Source organism: Sarcophilus harrisii, chromosome 3 (assembly GCF_902635505.1).
Source record: "Sarcophilus harrisii chromosome 3, mSarHar1.11, whole genome shotgun sequence".
Classification (NCBI taxonomy): domain Eukaryota; kingdom Metazoa; phylum Chordata; class Mammalia; order Dasyuromorphia; family Dasyuridae; genus Sarcophilus; species Sarcophilus harrisii.
In genome coordinates this window covers 445,724,471-445,748,480 of record NC_045428.1, presented here as the reverse complement: position 1 = coordinate 445,748,480, position 24,010 = coordinate 445,724,471, and the positions used below count along the sequence as shown (strand labels likewise).

The window sequence follows — 24,010 nt, the reverse complement described above, 5'->3', positions numbered from 1 at the left end:
CATAGGGAATTTCTATGATCTCTTCCAATGAAGACTGGCAACCATTGTGTAATTCACTCTTAGCAACACAGACAATATAAGTCAGAGATGAGACTTGAAACCCAGGTCCTCCTGACTCTTTTTTTTGCTGAGGCAGTTGGGGTTAAGTGACTTGCCTAAGGGTCACACAGCCAGGAAGTGTTAAGTATCTGAGATCAAATTTGAACTCAGATCATCCTAACTTCAAGGCTGGTGCTCTATCCACTGCACCACCAACCTGCCCCTCTGGGGCTGGTTCTTTATCCATGAGGCTGTACTTGTCCTCTCCAGATAAAGGCATTTCTATGAAAACAGCACTAATCAGCACAGACTCCCTGCTGACATTGCACTGAGTATAGACTTCCTTTACCCCTGAAGAGAGAACCAGGACTAAGCACCATCAGTGGAGAAGATGAATCACTTTATGGAAATCAGTAACGTTTATTAAGAATAACTCATAAAGTAAATGCATAGATAGTCACACACAGTGCTTAGAATAATTATATGGCATATTTAGGAATAAATGATTTGACACAAAAACATTTCAATATAAATCAAAGTATCATGGAGCTACAACAGAATCATATGTAAAGCTACTATACATAATCATAATAAAAGCAAAAGGATTATGAGTCTCATCAATGATTGTTTTTGTTTTAGGCAGACGCCGGTGATTGCCTCATCAGACTCCTTTCTGCCTCTGGTGCTAGGACAAACAGCCCTGTTTCTTGGATTGTTCAGTGCTCCTGGAAACACAACAGCGATCCAGACCCATGTTTCTGAGAACACCAAATGTGCATTCTGGGCTGGCCCCATGTGGTTTTTGCCACAGCTTATCAGGTCAACTAGTGAATTCTGGTGCTAAATGGGGAGGAGACTCCTCTGGTGTTAAAGGGAACTGAGGGTTTTCATTGGTTTAAAGCAATCAGGATTAGACATTTCTATGATTACAACCCAGAAAGTGCTTGCCACAAGAGCCATGACAACAGTGTTATTGTGGGAAACTTCACTCAGCCTGCATTTGGCTTTTCAACTTGGCAAGTTTCATGAGGCATTCATCTCGCCACTGCCTCCTGGCAGCCAGGTGTGCTGGATCAACAGGAATGCGGGCACACATTTCCTGTGATAAAAGAAAAGGGAGATTTGGTGAAGGTGCTCAGAGGGAGACACTGGTTCTGTTTTCTTCACTTTCACATCAACCATGATTTTTTCATTTCTCAGCCAGCACAAGAGATGGGAATGTTAATCTTAGCATGGGGCTTCCCAGTTACTGAGAGGATGCTATCCCTACAAATTCAAATTCAGTCTTGAATTCCCAAATGAAATATATTCATTGCTGATGCTGCTTTTGAGTTCTTGAACGATCTCTTGGGTACTGGTAGCTCTGATAAAGCCTCTGTGCTCATTATCCCTGCAAAAGCCTGACCAAGAGCAATCAGGACCTTCTAGGGCCAGAAAGGAAAGCAAAGATTACACCAGAATTCCGTATAGGAGAAGGAGAACAGCATTTGAATGGGCTTCAATTGTCTAAAGCAATCAGTGATTATCAAAGTATGGTTTAGAGCAGGGATCCTCAAACTACGGCCGCTGAGGACATTTATCCCCCTCAGCCAGGGCTATGAAGTTTCTTTATTTAAAGGCCCACAAAACAAAGTTTTTGTTTTTACTATAGTCTGGCCCTCCAACAGTCTGAGGGACAGTGAACTGGCCCCCTATTTAAAAAGTTTGAGGATCCCTGGAGAGAATCCTGGGGATCTCTGAAACCCTTTTAGAGGGTCTACAAATTCAAAAATAGTTTTTATTTCCAATATGGTAAGATAAACAAAAACACTTTGGAGAGATCCTCAATAATTTTTTAATAGGATAAAGATACTGAAAACAAAAGTCTGAGAACCACTTAGAGTCTAAGTTGTAGATGAGGGACTGATCTGAATTGGTGAAGGGAATTTACACACCAGAATACATACCTGATGAACTTTCTCTAAACCTGCTCCAGAAAAATCTGGAATTGGCCCAAATGTTTTTAAGACACGCTTCATGCCTTCACTATATCGGTTACAATAATCCAACATGCCTGAAATGATGAGACAGGATTAAAATATATTAGTAATATAAATATCACTTAGCAGTGAAGATCCCCAATCAAGAAAACTTTTTTTGAATTAACAGGCTTGACTTTGAAGGGAGATCAGATCTAGCCTCTCCTCATTAGTTTAGCAATGGCTGAGATTACCAAATCATGCTCTTTTTTTTTTCTTTTTCTGAATTCAGTTCACAAAATCCAAGGAGAAAAAAATATGTGACTCTTCAAGGCTAACACCTTATCATGACCAGTAAATAACCCATGAAGGAAACTATCAGCTACACAAACCCTAAAGAAGACCATAGAACTGTTTCCTCAAATAATGTGAGGAGCAAGGAAGATTTAAAAAAAAAAGTGAGATTGCATTGAATATATTTTCTAAGAGTTTTATTAGTGCAAGTTCAATCAAGAAAAGGAATTGTACCAATCAAGAACAGAGGAGAGCTCTTTTGATGGAACCCTCTACTATTTTCTGAAGTTCTTTTTTCTTCTCTATTAAGATCTTTTGGCATGGAAACCATTGTGTCTTCATTGGCCCCGATCCCAGCCAATTATCCCAGGTATGCAGATGTTTCCCACCTTTTCTTGTTGGGGCCGTCCCCCTAAATCCCATATGTGGTAGTATAGTACCCAATGTGGTAGTATTGAAAAAGAAAATAATTACTAGGGAATGAAGAAAGAAAGGAATGTAAAGAACTGGTACAAAAGCTTCTGGTGGTAGCCAAGTTTATAATTATTAAGAAATGTTATTCTATGTAGCCTTCTCTGACCTAAGGAAGGTTGGGAAAACAGATGGAGATTCCCCAGTAATGATTTCTAAATTATGGATGATACTTCTATGATGAGAAGAATGCCATATGAATAGAGAGCTGTCCTTGGAGTCATGAAGCCTTGGATTTAAGGCTTCACCTTTGGCACATACTGCCTATGTCTAAGGCCATAATGTATAGACAGTTAAGTTTCTACACTAGAAATTCCTCACAATGATGAATTCCAAATTTGAACTCTGCCCCACACCCTGCCAATACTCCATGTAAGGGCTCAGAATAGATTTTTATTTCCTACTTGATTGCACTACTTTGGCACCACTCTGACTTCTCTAAGTGACCTTAACAGCACTGGAACTTGGAAATTATATCATCTTTCAGAAAGTTCATCATCTTGTAAGATCTAAGGAGATTTGGGGTTCATACTTCCTCACCTTCCCCTGGCACTTCTTGGCTTCCTTTTAAAACATATTATCTTCCCCCATTAGATTGGAAACTCCTTGAGGAAAGGAACTGCCCTTCTTTTTTTTTTTCTTTTTTCTTTTTGTACTTACATACATGAATTATAGGACAATAATCCCAAACATTAGAGCTGGCCTTTTCTAGTCCATTTGTCTCATTTTACACTGTGTTTTTAACCAAGCTCATTTGGTAACACATCCAAATCTATGCCCTTCCCAAAGGGCATTCCAAATTCATCATTCTTTCTACTCTGTATGTCATAAAAGCTAAGATTATCACTCAGAATCCTGACCTGCCAGAAAAGTCACCCCACTTCCTCCTGTTGTGAGGGCAACATTATTGTCCTGACATGCTCTGTCTGTCTTCATGAGTTCCTCCCTCACATTCCATTGTCTATGCCTCTCTGGGAGGCAGCTACAAATGTTATTCTATTTACTTTCTAAGAGGAAGAAGGAAGGTGAAGTTGAGCCAGGTGAGAGAGTTTGCTTGGAAATCCAACCCAGTAGAAGTAGATCCTGGGTTTCATTTTTTTTTCCCTTTTAAAAAAAGAAACTGAAGTCCCTAAGTCCTGGCAGAATGCTCTGTACAAGGAGCGATTCTTCCTCTTGCTGCTGCTGCTACACCTTTGGCCCATTTCCAAGATGTCTTAAGTAAAAATTCAATAGTGTATGCTTTTAACTCAGGAATGAGATGGACATAGAAAAGGAAAAGGGTGAGATGAGATGCCACAAGACCTCAGTCACCTACTCCTCAAAAATACCAGAGTAAATCATTTAAAATTAAACTGAATCCTAAAAACCATTACATTGAATTCCCAATCCCTATATTTATGCACACATGCATTTTTGATTTCCTTCACAAGCTAATTGTACAATAATTCAGAGTCTGATTCTTTTTGTGCAGCAAAATAATGTTTTGGTCATGTATACTTATTGTGTATCTAAGTTATATTTTAATATATTTAACATCTACTGGTCATCCTGCCATCTAGGGGAGGGGGTGGGGGGGGTAAGAGGTGAAAAATTGGAACAAGAGGTTTGGCAATTGTTAATCCTGTAAAGTTACCCATGTATATATCCTGTAAATAAAAGGCTATTAAATAAAAAAAATAAAAAATAAATAAATAAATAAATAAAATAAAAAATTAAACTGAATCAGTCCTTAGGCTCTGAGGTTCAACTTTTTTTCCTTAAAAAAAAAAATAGAAACCAAAACCATCTTCTTCAATGTTCAGTTCATATTTGCTCGACATCACAGGATTTGATCCTAAACTCAGTAATTTCATTTCATTTTGCCTCCAGAATATTTTTCTTCTATTCCCTTATGCTAAAATATTATCCATTTCCCCACTTAGAAATATTTTTATTAAAAAAGCCAAATATTATAGAATTATAGGATTTGGAACTGGAAAGCATGTTAGGACAAATTTATTCTTCATTATTTTATAGATGAAGAAACAAGGTTCAGATTAAGTGAATTGTTAAACATTCTACAAGTAGCAAATTACAGAGCCTGGATTTGAATCTTGGATCTTGATTCCAAATTCTTCAGTTCTCCCAAGTTCTTCAAGAAGTCAAATGTTTTAAAACTTTCTTTTTATTCTGCTTAAGTGATCTTAGGACTGGAACTTGGAAACCATAACCAAGTTTTTCTTCCTTCACTCATTTTTCAATCATGTCCAACTCTCCATCACCCCATTTGGAGTTTTTTTGGCAAAGACATTGGAGTGGATTGCCATTTTCTTCTCTAGTTCATTTTATGGATGAGGAAATTGAAGCAAAATTAATTGACTTCCCCAGGGTCACACAGTTACTAAGTGTCAAGGTCAAATTTGAACTTTTCCTTTAGGGCTCAGGATATATATATATACTGATTAGCTCTCTTTAAACTTGCTGAATGATGTTGCCCTATGGGTTTTAGTTCATTCCAGAAAAAGAAGCCTTCCTCATTTAATGTCTTTTTAAGAGTAATAAGTAGATAATATTTGCCAAATAAGCACTACAGGAAACCCAAGCTGGTTATGGTTGATTCCTGTAACCTTAACAAGAATAAAAGATCCAAGAAGTGTCAAGACATTATTTGTGAAGAGAGTCACAGATTCACAGGAACTAGCTATATGGTCACACAATTAGAAGGCAAACACTACTAACCTGACCAGCATCCAGAAAAGATAATGCAGAATAACAGCTCCTCCTTCCTCAAGGAGAGGTTCTAATTCTGCTCAAGTCAATTCCTGCACCAGCTTTCACCTGTGAGTGTCCTTATCTACCCCAAATCAACCCTCCATCATAAATTCTGAATCTGGAGTTACAAAAGACCTGGTTCAAATTCTGCTCTGCTATTAGTAACCTAAAGTAAGTCTTGCCTTTTCTCTAAATGGGCCTTCTCTAAGTGGGTCTCATCTTAGTAAAAAGAAATACATTGTATTAGATGATCCCAAAGGTCCTTCTGGTTCTAAAGCTTATGATCCCCATTACACATGAAGCTATCCTCAGGGAAAAGGACACAGGGATGGTGCTTCTAAATTCTCCATAGGTTTGTTTTTAACAAATACATTGAATGGAATAAAAGTGGGGCAATTAATTTGACTGCTTTTTAAGTTTGTTTTTTAAAGACCCACTTAGTTCTTCAAGTAGAACTAAAAATAGTGAAAGCTTTTACTTGCTATATATTACAATTTATATTTTCTTTCAATTTCTACCTTTAAATTCTCTTGTATAAATATTTCTCACATGGTGAAGTCACGAAATACTGGATAAATAACTTTGTCTTTTGTGAAATGAGCAGACACCGTTTCTTGATAAGTTATTAAGGAGTCCATCTATTTTCTTTAGTGATACATCACTCTTCTCTGCAGCCTCCATGGATATTAATAAGTGTTTAGCATCTTTAAGGACTCCCCTAAGATACAATGCTGAGTCTGAAGTCAAGGAGGCTCATCTTTATGAGTTCAAATCCAGCCCCAGACACTTACTAGCTGTGTAATCCTGGGCAAGTCATATAACCCTGTTTGCCTCATCTATAAAATGAGCTGGAGAAGGAAATGGCAAACCACTTCAGAATCTTTGCCAAGAAAAACCCAAATGTGGTCACAGAGAATCTGACCCAATTGAAAACAAGAACAGCCAGAACCAGTGCTGCTAATTAAGCTAATACTGTATTAATAATTGTACCTTTAAAAGACTTTCTTGGTTGCCTAGATTGAAGAAAGTACAAAGTATTATTGGATCACAGAATTAGACTTAGAAGGGTCCTTATCTAATCCAACCAACCAAGAGTCACTTGCTCTAGCTCATCAAGCATTTACTGGCAAAATTACAATTTTAGGCCAGGACCTTCTAGTTTTCTACCGCACTGCCTCTACCAAAATCTATTCCATCTTTATTTATTTTTGTCTTATTTATTTATTTGTTAGTTACATCATTATTTATTTATTTATTATTTGCTATTTGCTATTTATTATTGCTCTTTATTGCTATTTATTTTGCTATTTACATCATTTATTTAATTATTGTCATTTAACGTACAACAAACAATATTTTATTACTAGCTAGCAATTTGCTATCACTTCAATTAATATAAGTTCACAGTTGTATGTACAATCCTCTTTTTATATTCTTTGCATACTGAAATGTTCATATTTGATCATTACTAACTTTACAATAAAAGAAATGCAATTTGATTTTTAAAAAATAGATTCAAAAGGCATGAGGAGCCTACTCAGAGTAAGATGTGAAAAGGTGGTTGCCAGACCTATTCTTTAAATAGGCTTCCCCTTAATTCAATAATTTTATTTGTTTTAATTTATATTAACACTTGTAAGGGTGGGAGGAGGAGTCAGGCACTCCACAATCAGGAAGTAAACAGGCACTGAAGCCTGAGACCCCCAGCTGAGTTCTCTATCGTACAGTTAGACCATGGCTCCGTGAAGTGATGGCCAGAGATCTCCGATGACCTCAGACAGAGGTAAGCTTGGTAAAACTGGTGTAAGCCTGCAAAAGGCGGTGACCGGAGATTCTCTGAGGGCCTGGGACTTAGGAGAGACTGGCAGCAGTGGATGCTGAGTGGAACAAGGGATTCACAACAACAGTGAATGGCATCGTGGGCATTCTCAAATACCTTTTATTTTCACTTCACCTTCATTCTCAGCTATCTCCCTCTCTGCTCCCTAATCCACTTATCAAACATTTGAACAAATAATAAGAAAGGAAAAAAGAAGGTAATCTTCAGAGAAACTTCACAAATATATCCGCTGAAACTGAAAATACACACTATTCCAAAACCCTAGTCCCTCTTCTCTGCCAAGGGAAAAAGATGGATTTTTTCTTCTCTTTAGGGCCAAATTTCCACAATTCAACTCCATTTTGTGGTTGTTCTTCCTATTTACATTAAACTTATTTTATCTAATGTTCTTTAGGGTCAGCTCACTTTATTCTTTATTAATTGACCTATATTTTCATTCTTCTCTGAATTCTCTTAACAATCATCACTTGTTAACAGTACAGTAATATTCCACTATATCATGTTCAACAACTTGCTGTAGGTGCTAAGTACCAAAGGCCCATGTTTATATACTTATTATCTCTCCTAAATGAATTGACAGACTCAGAGAAACCTAGAACAATTTATGTAAAATATAGAGTGAAATGAAAAAAACTAGGAGAAAATCTATATGATTACAGTATTGAAAAGGAAAAGTTTTGAAACAGTTTAGAGCTGTGAACAATGCACCGACAACCACAACTCCAAAAGACTGATGATGTGGCATTTTTTCCTTCCTTCTTCTTGATATGCAAAATGAGATATACTTTTTAAAAACATGGCTAATATGTGCATGTTTTGTAGATTAATTTACTATAAGAGAGGACTCTTCTTTGGGAGAAGGAGATAGAAGAGGGAGTCATGATGCCCAAAGAAAAGAACATCAATTAAAAACTAAGAAGAAAAGTAAAGAGGTAAACAAAGCCCAAAAGGACACTGTTAAATATGTTATATTTATCTATGTGTGTGTATTGTATAGGTGTGTATAAATAAATATATAATGTATAATAGACTGTGGCACAGCTTCATATACCAGTTTCCTTTTTTGGTCTTCGTATGCTCGTGCTTATCCATGTTTATTATGTGGATAAAGTATACATTTGTGTACATATATACAAGTAGTAAGCTAAACCTTCATCATGATCAAGAAAGACAAGCTCTTAAGTCACAATAAAAAGTTCAGAGTCCAGGGCACAGGAAGGTACACTCTTCCTGGATTCTGTCTTGGTCAGAATACATTTGAAACACAGCTCTATTATTTGTCAATATTCTTCTTAAAAAGAGGCTATCTGAGAAGGGTAATGAGGTATCTCTATCCTAAAAATGGAGGATCAGTAAAAGGAACTGTGAATATTTAGCCTAAGAAAGAGCAGGCTCAATATTTGGAATAGTGTCTAATAAATAGTAGATGCTTAACACTTACTGATTAACATTAATAGCTTTCAGCTGCCTTCAAGACTCTAAAGGGCTTTCATGTGAATAATGATAAATATTATAGGAGATGTAGGAAAACTGGGACACTAATGTACTGTTGATAAAGCTGTGAACATTTAATGCAACCATTCTGGAGAGCAATTTGGAATTCTGCCCAAAGGACTATAAACTGTGTATATTCTTGGATCTAGCAGTGTCTCTACTAGGTCTGTATCCCAAAGAGATGATAAAAATGGAAAAATGACCCACACATGGAAAAAATGTTCATGGCAAACCTTTTTGTAATGGCAAGGAACTAGAAATTGAATGAATACCCATAAGTTGGAGAACGGCTGAATAAGTTGTGGTATATGAATGTTATGGAATATTATTGTTCTCTAAGAAATGATAAGCAGGCTGATTTCAGAAAAGCTTGGAAAGACTTACATGAACTGATGCTATGTGAATTAAGTAGAACCAAGAGAACATTGTACAAAACAACAATAAGATTATGTGATGATCAATTGTGATGGAGTTGGCTTTTTTCAGTAATGAGGTGATTCAAGGCATTTCCAACAGACTTACATGGAAAGAGTCATATCCATCCAGAGAAAGAACTACAGAGATTGAATGTAGATCAAAGCATAATATTTTCACCTTTTTGTTGTTGTTGTTTGCTTGTTTTTTTCCCTCTCATGTTATTTTTTCCTTTTTGGTCAGGTTTTTCTTGTGCAGTATGACAAATATGGAAATATGTTTAGAAAAATTGTAGAAAAATTGTTTAACCTAAATTGGATTGCTTGCTGTCTAGGGGAATGAAGAGGTTGGGAGGAAGGGAAAAAATATGGAATACAAGATTTTGCAAAGGTGAATGCTGAAAACTATCTTTGCATGTATTTGGAAAAATAAAAAGCTATTAAATAAATCCCAGCTTAAAAAAAATCAAAATGTGAAAGAGGGATTCAATGTGCTCTCATTGGTCTCAGAAGGATGACAGTGGATAGAAGATGCAAAGAGGTATAGTTAGGTGGATTTCTGCTAAATATAAAAATATTCTAACAATTTCAATTGTCCCAAAGTAGAATGGGCTCCCCTGGAAGGTAAGAGATTCCTCTCACTAGGGGTCTTCAATGAAGGCTCAGTGACTATTTATGAGGAATGTTGTAAAGGGGACATTTATTCAAAGACGACTTAGATTAAATGGTCTCTAAGATCTTTTTTAGACATTAGGTATCACAATGAATAGAGTGCCAAGCTTGGAGTTAGGAAGATTCATCTTCCTGAGTTCAAATCTAGCCTCAGACACTTATTAGTTGTGTGACCCAGGAAAGACAACTCATCCCGCTTGCCTCAGTTTCTTCATCTGAAAAATTAACTGGAGAAGGAAAAAACAAACCACTCCAGTATCTTTGACAAGAAAATGCCAAATCAATCAAGAAGAACTGAATATGACTGAAAACAATTGACCAACATCAAGATCACTTCCAAATTTGATATTTTGTAATATAACATAAATAACATTTATATTCTATTTTACAATGTTTTCTTCTGTATAACCCTCAATGTAGCTTATGAGTGTCAAATTTGGATGGTTGTTACTTGAGTGCTTTTTCAGCTCATTTACAGATAAGAAAACTGAGGCAAACAAGGTTCACTGACAAACCCAAAGAAAAACCACTATAAGAGTTTAGTGAAAAATTCCAGTGGAACCTGAGCTTCCATTGCATTTGTAAGCACATTGTATGAAGACTCTAGAGTTTGTTATTCCAAACTAACCTGAATTTTCTAAGGCTGATGCTCACCAACTTGAATGAAGCTTTCTGGTTTTAAGAGGCAAGTCTTCACAAAGCTTGTTGATGAAGATCAAAAGCAAAGGGCTCCAGAGTTCAGTTTTCCAAGAGACAAGATCTAATTCTTTTAAAAAGCTCCTAAGTTCTAGCAGAAATGATGAATTACCTGGGGGATGAATGAGTCAACAATACAGCCAGAAAATAAACTAAGACTTCCTAATTCAGGCAAGGCCAAGCTTCAATCCATTGACTTCTATCTAAAATGAACGAAACTTTCATATAAATGAATCAAATCCATCCTTTGGGTAGTTTTTAATCATAAACATCAAATCTGTGTGTGAGAAGGGAAATTTCCCATTTTTAAAACACAAGGAATAATCAGATAATCTTACTTGTATAGTGAATAGTAAATTCAGGGACCAGATAAACAGATAAAAATAAATTACAGAAATCCAATCATTAAAATGATTTCTTTTTAAAATAAGATTGCGCTCTCCATCATTCCAAAGCTATTGCTATTTTCTCAACTGTTCTTTGGAACAAAAAGTTCCAAAAGGAGGAGACACCAAACAGATATAATTCTAGACACTGCACAATGGAGCCCAACTCTAAATGGTTTCAGAGTAAGATTCCACTCAGAGAACAATATTCTGAGCTATAAACTCACTTGCTATTTTCCTCTCAAAATTTTTTTTATGATTTTAAAAAAAACACAAAAAATCAGGTGGTCTCAGCTACAAAGAGTTAACAAACTATAAGAAACTGATTGAATATTTTTAAAAATGTATGCATTTAATATTTTCCCCCAGTTACATTTAAAACAATTTTTTTACATTTGATTTTAAAACTTTTGAGTTCCGGGTTCTCTCCCTTATCCCTACCCCCATACCCCATTAAGAAACCACATATGAAGTTATGTAAAAGATTTCCAAAAAAATCATGTTATGAAAGAAAACAGCTTTCCTACCCTAGTGGGAAAAAACCCTCAAGAAAAATAAAGTTAAAAAGAGAAACAGACAGAGACAGAGAAAGTTCACTTCAATTTGTATTCAGACACAATCAGTTTCTTCTCTGGGTATGGATTAGTATTTTTCATCATAAGTCCTTCAGCGTAATCATGAATCATTGTATTGCTGAGAATAGCAAAGTCCCAAATAGCTGGTTATCCCAGAACATTGCTATTACTTTGTATATAGTACATTTCACTTTGGTTGACTTTATAGAGTTCTTTCCAAGTTTTTTTTTTTTTTGAGAGCATCCTGCTCATCATTTCCCATAGAAAAATAATGTTCTATCACAAACACATACCACAATTTATTCAACCATTCCCCAGTTGATGTGTATCCCCTCAAATTCTGATTTTTTGTCTTAAGAAGAGAGCTGCTATAAATATTTTTTGAACATGTAGGTCCTTTTCCTTTTTGAAAAAAATCTCTTTTGGTATTTTTGCCTAGTAGTAGCAATATTGTCATGTCAAAGGATATGCATGAATTTATAACCCCTTGAGCATAAGAACTGGTTCAAATTCATAAGAATAAGAGGCATTGGAAAGACATACATGAACTGATGCTGAGTGAAATGAGCAGGACCAGGAGATCATTGTATACTTCAACAACACTACTATATGATGATCAATTCTGACAGATGTGGTCCTTTTCGGCTATGAGATGAACCAAATCAGTTCCAATAGAGCAGTAATGAATTGAACCAGCTACACCCAGCGAAAGAACTCTGGGAGATGACTATGAACCACTATATAGAATTCCCAATCCCTCTATTTTTTTCTGTCTGCATTTTTGATTTCCTTCACAGGCTAATTGTATACTATTTCAAAGTCCGATTCTTTTTGTACAGCAAAATAACTGTATGGACATGCATACATATATTGTATTTAACTTATGCTTTAACATGTTTAACATGTATTGGTCAACCTGCCATCTGGGGGAGGGGAAGAGGGGAAAGAAGGGAAAAATTGGAACAAAGGGTTTTGCAATTGTCAATGCTGAAAAATTACCTTTGCATATATCTTGTAAATAAAAAGCTATAATAAAAAAAAAAGAATGAGAGCCATTTCTCAATTTCTGCATAGTTCAATATTATGAACAGGCTACTCTCAAAGGAAGAAACTAAAAATATTTAGTTATATGAAATGCTTAAAATAACCAATAATCAGAAAAAAAGCAAATTAAAACAACTCTAAAGTTTTCCCTTATATTCATTATATTCACAAAATAGACCAAAAAAGAATATAACAAGCATTGCTAAGGATGTGGGCAAGTATGCACATTAATGCACTATTGTTGGAGTTATGAATTGGCCCAACCATTCTAAAAAGCAAATTATTAAACTCCAAATATTTTTTGAATTAGTGATACCACTGCTGTACCTCTATCCCAGAATTCAGTGAAAGAAGAAAAAGTCCTCTTTTTGTGGTGGCAAAGAATTAAAAACTAACAAGGTCCCCATCAAGTGGTTGAATAAATTATGACATAAAAGTTAATATTAAGTCTGATAACAAATAGATTTGTGTTGAGGTAATACTACTTAATATGTGATGTTTTTATGAAGATCCTGACTGTTTGACCTTGGAATCTGAATCTTAGTTTCCTCTTCTGCCTGGAATGAATGAGTCAACTAGTTCAGCCAGAAAAAGAGCTGACAACTCCTAATTCAGGCAAGACCATCGGTTCAACCAACTGGCCTTTTGATGTTAAATGAACAATATTATCATATAAATGAATCAAAGTTATCCATTGGGTAATTCTTAATTATAACAATCAAATCTATATGTAAGGAGAGAAATACCTCTGTAAAATGAAGATAATTATACTTGCACTACCCATTTCATAGGGCTTTTGTGAGGAAAATTCTGTGCATACTTTGAAGCACTATGTTAAAAAATAATTAAGGGAAGAGTATCCTGAAGTGTCATTTGCAAAAACAATACCTTTTGATATTTTCTCATGTCTACATACCATGCACAAATAGAAATAAACAATTAGTGAATCTAACAAAATCATTTAGAGATATAAGAAGAAAACCTGTGACATAACTGTACTTTTCTTTCTTCCTTCCTTTCAAAATTCATCTAATACTGCCTGTGTGTAAGGCACAAAACTATGTGTAAAAATCTTCTCATACTTGTATCTTGGAAAAAAAATATACAAAAAGAAATACATACGTGCTAGAGGGTACTGGGGGGGAGGGTCATGTTTCAGTTGAATTTGGGCAAAAAAAATCTTAGACAAATTATTTTATTAAGTCTGGATAAATCTTTTGGTGCACTGACTTTACGAAAATATCATCACAAAACACAACAATGAAAGGAAAAAAAAAACTATTCTAACTTCCAATCTTGATAGATCCTGATTTCTGTAAGAAGGGTAATGAGGCTTTCAATGTATTCTAAATCATTTCTTACATGTCTAACCTTGGCCTTTGGAATGCACTGAGGTTGAAATCCACATCACTGTCATTCAGCCTACTAGATATTCTTATCAGATGTCTCTTGTTTAAAAAATTATGGGCCTCCATCCTGTCTACAGCACACTACTTATGGACTTCTCAAGTTTCTGGTTTCACTGGCCTCTATGACTATTTGTTTAAAAGGTGAACCTATTCTCAATGCCCTTTTCCCTGGTGATTTCTATGGGTACCTAGGATATCCTTTGATTGTTTTCAGTACCTAGCACAATGACTTACACTTAACTTAAATCAGTGGATTTGGGAGGAAGGGAAGGAAGGAAAGAAAGTATAATGAGACCACAGAATTTTTATTTAAATCTAAGTGATTAAGGAATGTTCACTACTTATTAAAGAGTGTGTGTATGTTATATAGAAAAATGAAAGTACAAAAAATTATCATTTTAAGTAAATGACATACCAGGACATTATTCCCTTAACCCTAATTCCCCAGACTGTTATGATGATAATAGTAGCTCAATTTACTTATACAGTGCTTTAAAGCTAACATAGAACTTTCCTCAACACAACCCTGTGAAATGAGTAGTGCAAATATGATTATCTTTGTTTTATAGAAGTGGAAAAGAAAGCTCAGAATTCAAGATCACATAGCCAGAATCTTCATGAGAACATCTCACTCAGAGGAGTGATCTCAACACTAATCTATCATCAGACTAGTATGTTCACAGTTCTGAGAAAGAATACCCTGTATCCTTATCTGAACAAATGCCTAACTTTAGAACATGTTTCCTCTATACAAAAGTAAACTTGTTACTCAGCTTCTAAACCATGAATGGTTGGTCCAACCATTTCTTGCCTAAAGATGACAGACAATCTCAGAGTTGAGGCTCTGAGGTTTTTGGTTTTTTGGGTTTTTTTTTTTGTGATGTTATTTTTATAAAGCCAGACCTAGTAAAATTACTTGGTTGAGGTTTTTTTCTGCCCAACAAAAATTCAACTGAAATAAAAAATATATATATTTCACATAGCAAGAAATTCTCAATTTAATTCAAATCAAAAAATACCTTCTGCATTGAGATGCATTGTTTCCAAGGGTCCAATGAAAGCATATCGCATTCCAAGACCATCTGACATCACGATATCAAGATCAGAGGGAGATACTAGTCCTTCCTAAATGAAAAAAAAGGGTATAAAATCAGTCAGTATTATGAATAGCAAAGCAATTTCGTTATGAACACCACTGTGATTAGCATGTCTTATGGAGCAAAATGTCAAGAAATAACCCTCCAATTCAGTTAATCTAGATGAAGTTTCTGCTATACTTGTTCTGGTCAGTGGAGTACAAGAATGAATATACAAATTTCACAACAGATAATGCAATAAACAGAAACATGAAACAGTTCAAGGAAATTAGAATTGAGCAAATATTCCAGAAATTATATATAGACTTAAAGTGGATTCCTTGTGAGGCCTGGTCATAAAATATGGTTTTGTATCCAGTGTGACCCTGGGCAAAGCACGTCTGATTTCTGTGGCTTGGTTTCCTCGTCTGGAAAATGAAGGGTTTGGATTAAATGATCTCTTAGGTTCCTTCAAACTCTAAATACTGCAATTTATTAGTTGAAGCTTTTAAGAAGACAAAAGGAAGAAATGAGGAGAAAAGTTGGATGGGAAACTGAAAAGCGTTCTCCTTGCAGTTTCCGTTTCTCTATTAACATCCTGTTAATCAGTAGCACCTGATTTGCTTTTGCAAGCAAACCCAAGAAGTTAGCTAGACCTTGGATCTTACTACTGATAAAGGGGGGATGGGGAGAGGGCAGCAACCACAAGATAGAGCAACCTTTCACTCATTTAAGGAAATCATGCTATTATAACTACAAGCTAAGGAATGGAAAGAGAGTTGAAATGAAGCCACCAGGAAAAAAAAAGAAAAAGAAGCAATAAATCCAAACAAAACAAAAAATATCACTTCAAGCTCTCCCTAATTCAACTTTTAATAAAAGTGAATGTATGATAAAAAGCTGCTTAGGATCCTTTCCAGGTCTTCACTTGCAAAATTGGGACTCAAAATTTTGCAAACAGGATGTAAACTCTTACTGCTGAAGAACCCACTCAACTCGGGTATTTAAATTATTCTGGGGCAAAAAAAAAAAAAAAAAAAATCCTGCGTGGTTCAGGAAGCATTTATTAAGCATCTGCTGTGTGCCAGAAGCTATGGTATATGCATGAGATATAAAGACAAAATGAAGCTGTCCCTGCCCTCAAGGAACTTACATGATGATAGGAAAACAACATGAATTTATTTGATAATTAAAATCAATATACAGAGTCATTTCCAAGGAAGAAGGCTTGGAATTGGGAAGAACAGGAGAAGTCTCATGTAGGACAGTCATCTCCAAATGTTTTTGATCCTATATCCACACAGTAAAAACTTTTTGAGTATATCCCCCAATTATGGATATTTACTTATTTAGGAATTCTACATATATATAGTGTGTATATATATATTGCTTTACTAGTAATTATATTACATTTTAATAATTATCATATATTATATTATAAAGTATACACAAATATGGAAATTAAGAGACAAAGATGAAATATATAAAGCATCTTTATTTTATTTATTAATACTTCAAAAAATCTTTTTGCTTTCCTAAAATATTATCAGTAACAATTTTTTAGTGAGAACAAAGTTACTGAATGGGTCCTATTATTTTTGAGAATTAATTGTTTATTGTTATTTTGCAAATTTGCTTTAACATTTTGTTTTATAACAATATATCTTGATGGTTCTGTTCCTTATTTCTCAAAGAGGACTAAAATGATATCACTATGTCAAGTTATGGTGTGTCTAATTGTGGCTGATAGGAGCTCAGAATTTTTTATTAAAGATCAGGCACAAATCGTCCATGTGAATATTTTGGGTGGATTCTCTAAATTTGCACATCTTGAATTTCTTTTGAGCTACTTCAATTCTGCTTTGTTCATAGAGTACATTTACCTTCTCTGATGAGGGTATGGCCTTCTGGGTGCTCCACAATCAACTGATAATAAAAAAAATAAGAGAACAAGTGATAACACTATTCTCAGCCTCTCTGCATCATAGAATTACTGCCCTCTCCTCAGGATACTTCACACACCTCATGTGACAATATTGTTGACTGACATATGGGACAAGTGCGTGTTAATGTCAATCAAATATTCAAAATTAGTAAAACTTGATTTCTCTAATTTAAAAACATCTTTAGCATTTATAACAGATTTTAAAATGCAGAGAGGAAAGAAAACCAACAATACTTGTTTCTTTTTACGTCCTGTTAATCAGTAGCACCTGATCTGCTTCTGCAAGCAAACCCAAGAAGTTAGCTAGAACTTGGATCTTACTACTGGTAAAGGGGGAGTGGGGAGAGGGCAGAAACCACAATATATGGAGAGCAACCTTCCACTCACTTAAGGAAATCATGCTATTATAACTACAAGCTAAAAAGCATGATTGATTGATAAGGATGAACCTTTTTAATTGACTATGACAACTGTTGTCTGAAAGATAGCAAATTACTTCAGTTAACATTGCTAAAACCCTGATTTGTCATATGCTTTTAATAGCTCTTCTTAATATTATATCACCTTGCTCTGAAACTCTCCCTTTAAACTCATCCATACCTATCAGTAATAAAGTCAATAGATTTCTTCAAGCATCTTTTTACTTTAGGAAATCATGCTGTCCTTCAAAAGTCCTCATATATTTTTTGGATATAACTAATGGTTTCTCAGATTCCAAACTTGTTTCTTTAGTAACCCAGCTTTGCAGGAATATTTTTCTTGTGGTAATCTTTGTGTCTTTCTTGGATTTGGGGTCCTGAAACGTCTGAGCTGTTCAGAGGGTTATTTTTCTCTTTTATAAAAACATTTCCATGTAGTAGTAGAGCCAATTCTTTATGCAAACAGCTTGTTGTAATGGCAATATTAGAAATTACAAGAAAGAATAATTCCAACTGCCATTCATCTGCATTCCCAGCTCCTGGAAATGTTCCATTTTCTTCATATTGAAATGTTCGACATCGATAATCGTAGAAATATGTATAGAAGAATTGCACATGTTTAACATATCTAGGGAAGGGGGTGGGAAGAAGGGAGGGGGAAAATTTGGAACACAAGGTTTTGCAAAGGTGGATATTTGAAAATTACCTATGCATATGTTTTGAAAATAAAAAGCTTTAATGATAAAAAAAATTAATATGCTACCTCCAGAGGGGCTTTAAGTTGATGTAATTCAATAACCACATTTAGCTAGAATATTATTAGAAATTTTTTACCTAATATACATAATTATTTTATTAGGACTGTTGAACAAAATTTTTAAACAGCCATTCATAATGAAAATTCTCTGGTTGATGAAACCAATTTAAATTAGGTAATTATGGTACACATTAAAAAAAAAAAAAAAAAGAAATCCTATCATGAGAGACAGTTTTTTATAATAAATAAGTTACCAGACAACTATTACTCATCAATTTTTTTAAAGATATGCTATCAAGTCTGACTTTTCTGCCTTCTTCTTAATGTCTGCAAATATCATTTCTGTTCCAGGGATATACTTCTTAGGGTTTTTAGGTATTCCATCAATGTATTCTCTCCCAGTAATACCTTTGTTTGTTTTGGCATCTGTGTAAAAGAATCTTGGAGACTGACCTGTTTTCCAGTTAAACAGTCTGTTCAGATTAGGTTCATTCTTGTACTTGCTCACTTTTTAATTGTATGGCATTGGATATGCTTCTGAACAAAAATCGTCTTGCCCTTCTCAACATCACTGATTGTGAATTTGGCTTAGTGTACACCCATACATGCTACCTGGCTTACTCTCCACTATTCATCTGGTTCTTCCTCTCTCAATAGCAGTTCTTGAAGGGTCCAAAGCAATGACTCATAAGGTCATAAGAAGGTCTAAGGTCCATTTGGAAAATGAAGCTTTAGCATCTCACTTTTTCTATCAGAAAACAAAATTATTTTGCTGAAGGTACCTGCAGACCTTAGCAAGACAATGATATCAGTTCTCCATGTTTTTCCCACATTCATTTTTTGTCTCTTTCTCAATATGTTGATATCAACTCTAGTGAGAAATACTCTTCTTTTTCAAAGATTTGTCTAATATTGTCTTGTGTGTGATATTTAATACAGTCTTAATATTCCTCTTCATGTATACGCTCTGGTAAAGCAAAAGTGTCCCTGTTTTCACTTTTCACTGCCCTGTTATATGGCAGCAAGCTCTAATTTCTATGTCTTTTTACTAGCTGTCCTCAATACTCAAAATGTATTTTCTCTTCACTGTTACTAGAATCCATAGCTTCCTCCAAGACCCAGGTTCAATCTAAAAAGTCTTAATTGACTTCTTACTCCCCCAGTACCACAGTCTTTCCCTTAAAATGATCTTATATTCATTTTGTATCTATTCATATATACTTATATGTACATGTTGTCTCCTTCAAGAGAATGTTAGCTTCTTGAGGACAGGAACTACTTCAATTTTATGTTTCCCCACTGTCTGGAACATAGAAGGTCATTATTAATTAAATGCTTACTGATTGACTGTCACCTTCCACCAATCCACTGGACCAGATGTTCTGACCTGACACTTCTAGTAACAGTCCCATATAACCCATGTTAGCCTCCATGGTGTCCCCAACTCCAGACTCCTCAGGTCTACTATCTTCACCCAGTCTCAACTCAGCCTTTTATTGGTCCTGGCCCCTAACTCTGGTCTACAGCAGCCTTTCCCACTGTCCCACTGGCACATGTGACTATTGCATCTGTCCCTAACCTCTAAAGGGAGGTGTGGGAGGGAGATAAGAACCAGTAAGTCCTTCGGTTGCCACTACCTCTTATAAAGGAAGTGGCAGTGCTCAGAATTAGGGAGCCAGACCTCATTTTCTTTGTGGATCTTGATTGATCACCCTATGTACCCCTTGGTATATAAAGCCCCCACTCTAGAGGTTACTGACATAGGAGATGGCACTTAAGCTAAAAGGTGCAATTCAGAATGCTAAGAGGCAGTAAGTAGCAAAGGAGAAAAGCATTTGGGGAAAAGGGTGGGAAAGACAGTAAATTCATGAAGACAGAAATTGGAATGTCATGTAAATTTTGTCTACAGGGAAATAGCAAATAGGCTATTTTGGCTGAAATGCAGATTGTCTAAAGGAGAGCAATGTATAATAATCCTGAAAAGGTGGGCCAAAGACAGACAGGGGAAGTCACCTGTCTCCTTCCCACCCCCACCCCCCACCTCCCATTATTATTTACTAGGGGAGGAACTATGAAGGAAGTTTGCACTTCACCTCTCATTCTTATCTCCTAAACTAGTGCCTTCTTTCTCAGATGGAACATTGTATGAGGAAGGAACAGGAACCAACCAAAGCAGGTCATCTGCAAGAACTGCACCATCAGTTATGGGCTACCCACCCACAGCTTTTTGCAGCGCCAGGCTGGAGCGGAAGTGCCCCAGTTTAGCACCAAACTCCACTGGCAGATGACTGAGACAAGCAGATGAAGAGCTCTTGTTGGGGCCCATTTACAAACACACACATCTCCGTGTAACAACAGGCTCAAACAAGCAGAGGATCATTGGTTTACTACAATTTACCAGACAAATCCTTGAGGCTTTCCTTGAAAGGGCTGCCTATTGTATTCTAAGAGGGTGCTGCCTTTCGTCCAGGGTGTGTGCCTGTGTGTATGTGGAAGTATCACCAATCTTACTCAAGACTGCGCCCTTCCCTTCAAACCCGAGCCCACCTTGAATGAGCCCTCTGTGCCATTTTCCAAGTTCTCAAGTGGGTGGAGAGCTCCTCCCTGCCCTTGTTGGGCCCATCTCCCATCTTCTCTCACAGTGTGTGAAATGGAGGCTGGAGCTCCCTCTACTGTTTCTCCTCTTCCCCCCCATCTCTCCAAAGTTGCCAGGGAAACTCTGCTGCTTATTCTATATATACTGTCTTTTCATGAATGATAGGGGTAAACAAGCCTTAATCATCTGGTAGCTGGAAGGCTGCCGCCCCTTTCGCCCACTTGGTTTTGAATAAAAAAAATTTTTTTTCTCCAAAAGTTCTGATAAATTCTGGTTCTTTCTAAATGGAATAAATGCTCACCACTGGATAAAAGATTTAGACATGTAAGAAATCTAGTTCAATTTTTTCATTTAACAGATGAAGAAACTGAATTCTAGAAAGGCTAAGTATCTACTACTTAAGCAACAGAGACAAGATAATTTACAGGATTTGCAAATCCAAATCTTCTGGCTCTAAATCCAGCACTCTTCCCCACTTTGTTATGCATTAAAATAAGCATCAAGAAAGCAAAAATGGAAAATTAAATGAGACTGGGTAATTCCAACAAGTTCTTCCTGCCAATCTGTTCATTTGAGCAGTTAACAAAAACAAAATTGTCAAAGAGACTGTCAGAAGTTTTTGTGTCATGTTCCCTTCCCTAAAATGGCATTGAGATGGCCTAAAAGTGGCCTGCCAAAGTGAAAGGATCCAGAGGGAAGAAAAGTGTCCCCATTAGATTGTAAGCTCCTTGAGAGCAAGAATTGTTAGTTTTTATTTATATTTTAATCTGCTTAACACCATTCCTGACGCACAATAAGTGCTTAATAAATGTTTATAAACCAACTGAGATAATCCATAGCCCAGAAATTAGCCTGGATAATCAAGTGATTAATTTTTAACCTAGAAAATAAGGAATTCGCTATTCTGAAACTGCAATCAGAAGAGTGTTACATATTTTCCCCTCCTTCCCTCTCTCAAAATGCTGGTGTATGTGTGTGACTGTGTGGCGAGGGGAAGAGGGGTATTCCTAGCTCTATTACCTGTTGTTATATAGAGATAGTGGCACTAAATGTGACCTAGGAGTGTAACTGCAGGGCTGAGCTTTCCACATTAGAGGTCTTTATCTGCTCTGACATTCCAGAAGTCCATGGGCATTATAAAGTGTAACCAAGCTGGGCAAAGGGAAACTTGTGGTCTCTTTTTAAGCTTACCTTTCAAACAACTGTTTAGTTTTAATTTTTGCATTTAAAATCATGAAATAATATAAAACTAGAGGCTATGCCGATGCAATTTTTCTATATAATTGTATGCATGTATATTTTCTGAGTTTGAAGGATACGAGAATATTCTATATAAAAAGTGAAGACATAACAAAAGTTTATTTTTATAGGCAAAATCAAGGTTATCAACAATAAGGCCTTATGCCCAAGAAGACCACTATATCCAACTCCTAACTGATTATGAGCAAAGAATTCTTTCTTTCCTTACCATATTTCCTTTACTCTTTTCTACTTAACTTATAAAATGAATTATTCATTCTTAATTTGCTAGAGGATACCAGTCAGTCCTATGCCATAAAATCATAGCTTCAGATCCAGGAATAATCTTAAAAATCATCTAATCCAACTCCTTCATTTTGAAAATAAGGAAAATTTAGACCCTAAGAGAGAAAGCCTTGCATAAGGTCACATGCTTAGTTAGCAAGAGAGGGGGAACTCCAACCTACATCTTCTAATTCTAAATTCATTATTCTTTTCCCTATGCACATGTTCTTCTCCAGTGATACTGTCTAATCTTCTGAGAGCTTGAGTCCCTCTTCCTTGAACATCTGTAAGTTCAGAATGGCATAGATTTTTAAGTTGAGGGGGACCTGAAGGGTCCTGAAAGATTACATGATTCAAACCCCTCGTTTTACAGATAAGAAAACTGAGTCCAAAGTGACTTGCTCAGGATCACTCAGTAACAGATCTAGACTTTCAGTCAAAATTGTTCCTTACATGGAAACAACTCTATTGTCTTTTCTGTAAATGAGCTTTCTAGCCAGTCAAGCAAATCTCTATGAAGTGTACCCATAGTGCAATGCACTACACATAATGCTTGGCACTGTACTAGGGGTTCCAATACAGGTCATTCTACAGAGATTATCGCTATCAATCAGTCAGAGCAAGCATTTATTAACTGTCTACTATATGCCAAGCATCATACTAGTTCTGGAGACACTAATTCAGTTCCTGTTCTCAAGTGAGTGAATTATATACCATTTTGCTGATGACTCAGTTCCAACCAAACAAATAAATAACATAGGTAACCTCAAGAATACCAACAACTGGATAAAGAACTAGGGGGTGTCTCTTGTTTCAGCTCAAAAAATTAAACTGGCTAAAGAATTCTAGAATCATTGGTTAATACTTTGCAGATTTTCTGGATTTTTCAGACTCTCTAGTATGTTGCTGTGATCTGGTTAGACTATTATTGTTATTGTTAATAACAACAATAATAAAAACACTGTTATTACTGCTACCTCAATTTTTTTTACATTGCATTCTTTGGAATAAAATAATGTCAGGGTATAAGTAGAAAGAAACCCCAACTAGTCAGGCAATTGTTAACACAGGGAAAACAAAACAATAAAAACAATTAAGGCATAAGACTGCATGTTCTTGCACCATACCCTGAAAGTCAATGAGTAGAACTGTGCCAAAGTAAAGTGGATAAAGAATCCACCAAAGAAGTCCCTTTAAACAACTCCCTGCTTCTACTTCCTTGTAGATGGAATTTGGGAACTGTTAGAAGGAACAACTAGAGCATGATCAATCCATTAGTCAGCAGCTTTCTGACTGGGCTCCAGTAAAAGCCTCCTCAGATGCCTGGGGGAGGTAGGGCAGTGTTTTGGGCTTCTTAAAGGATATGCTAGTCCAGGCAGGTTTTCTCACACAGGAGAGTTCTGGGGATGGGCCTGAAAGGAGTGTGAAGGGTGTCCTAAAAGTCTTAGAGAAGTTTCAAGTTTTTAAAGCTTTCAATACAGCATATATACACATATACATACAAATGTATACACATATATACATATATATTTGTCTCACAAATTTTAGGAAGAATGTTTGGCTATGATGTGACAAAATTTTTGGCCACAGCAACCATCAAAGACCATCTAAGATGCTGTAATCTCTATTGGTGCAAAAGTACCCACATCAA

At 35.9% G+C, this 24,010-nt stretch overlaps 1 protein-coding gene across 2 annotated transcripts in view; it reads right to left on the bottom strand.

Annotated features, from left to right (window-relative positions):
* Window positions 1–437: 437 nt before the first annotated feature.
* CRYL1 (crystallin lambda 1) overlaps window positions 438–24,010 on the bottom strand; it is a 175,911-nt gene continuing 152,338 nt past the window's right edge. For both annotated transcript variants that reach the window (XM_031960823.1, XM_031960824.1), the window contains exons 6-8: window positions 15,062–15,167; window positions 1,986–2,092; window positions 438–1,138 (exon numbers count right to left, since the gene is read on the bottom strand). In XM_031960823.1, the coding sequence (XP_031816683.1) occupies window positions 1,025–1,138; window positions 1,986–2,092; window positions 15,062–15,167 (327 nt within the window). In that variant the 3' untranslated portion in view covers window positions 438–1,024. The remainder of the gene's footprint in view (window positions 1,139–1,985; window positions 2,093–15,061; window positions 15,168–24,010) is intronic.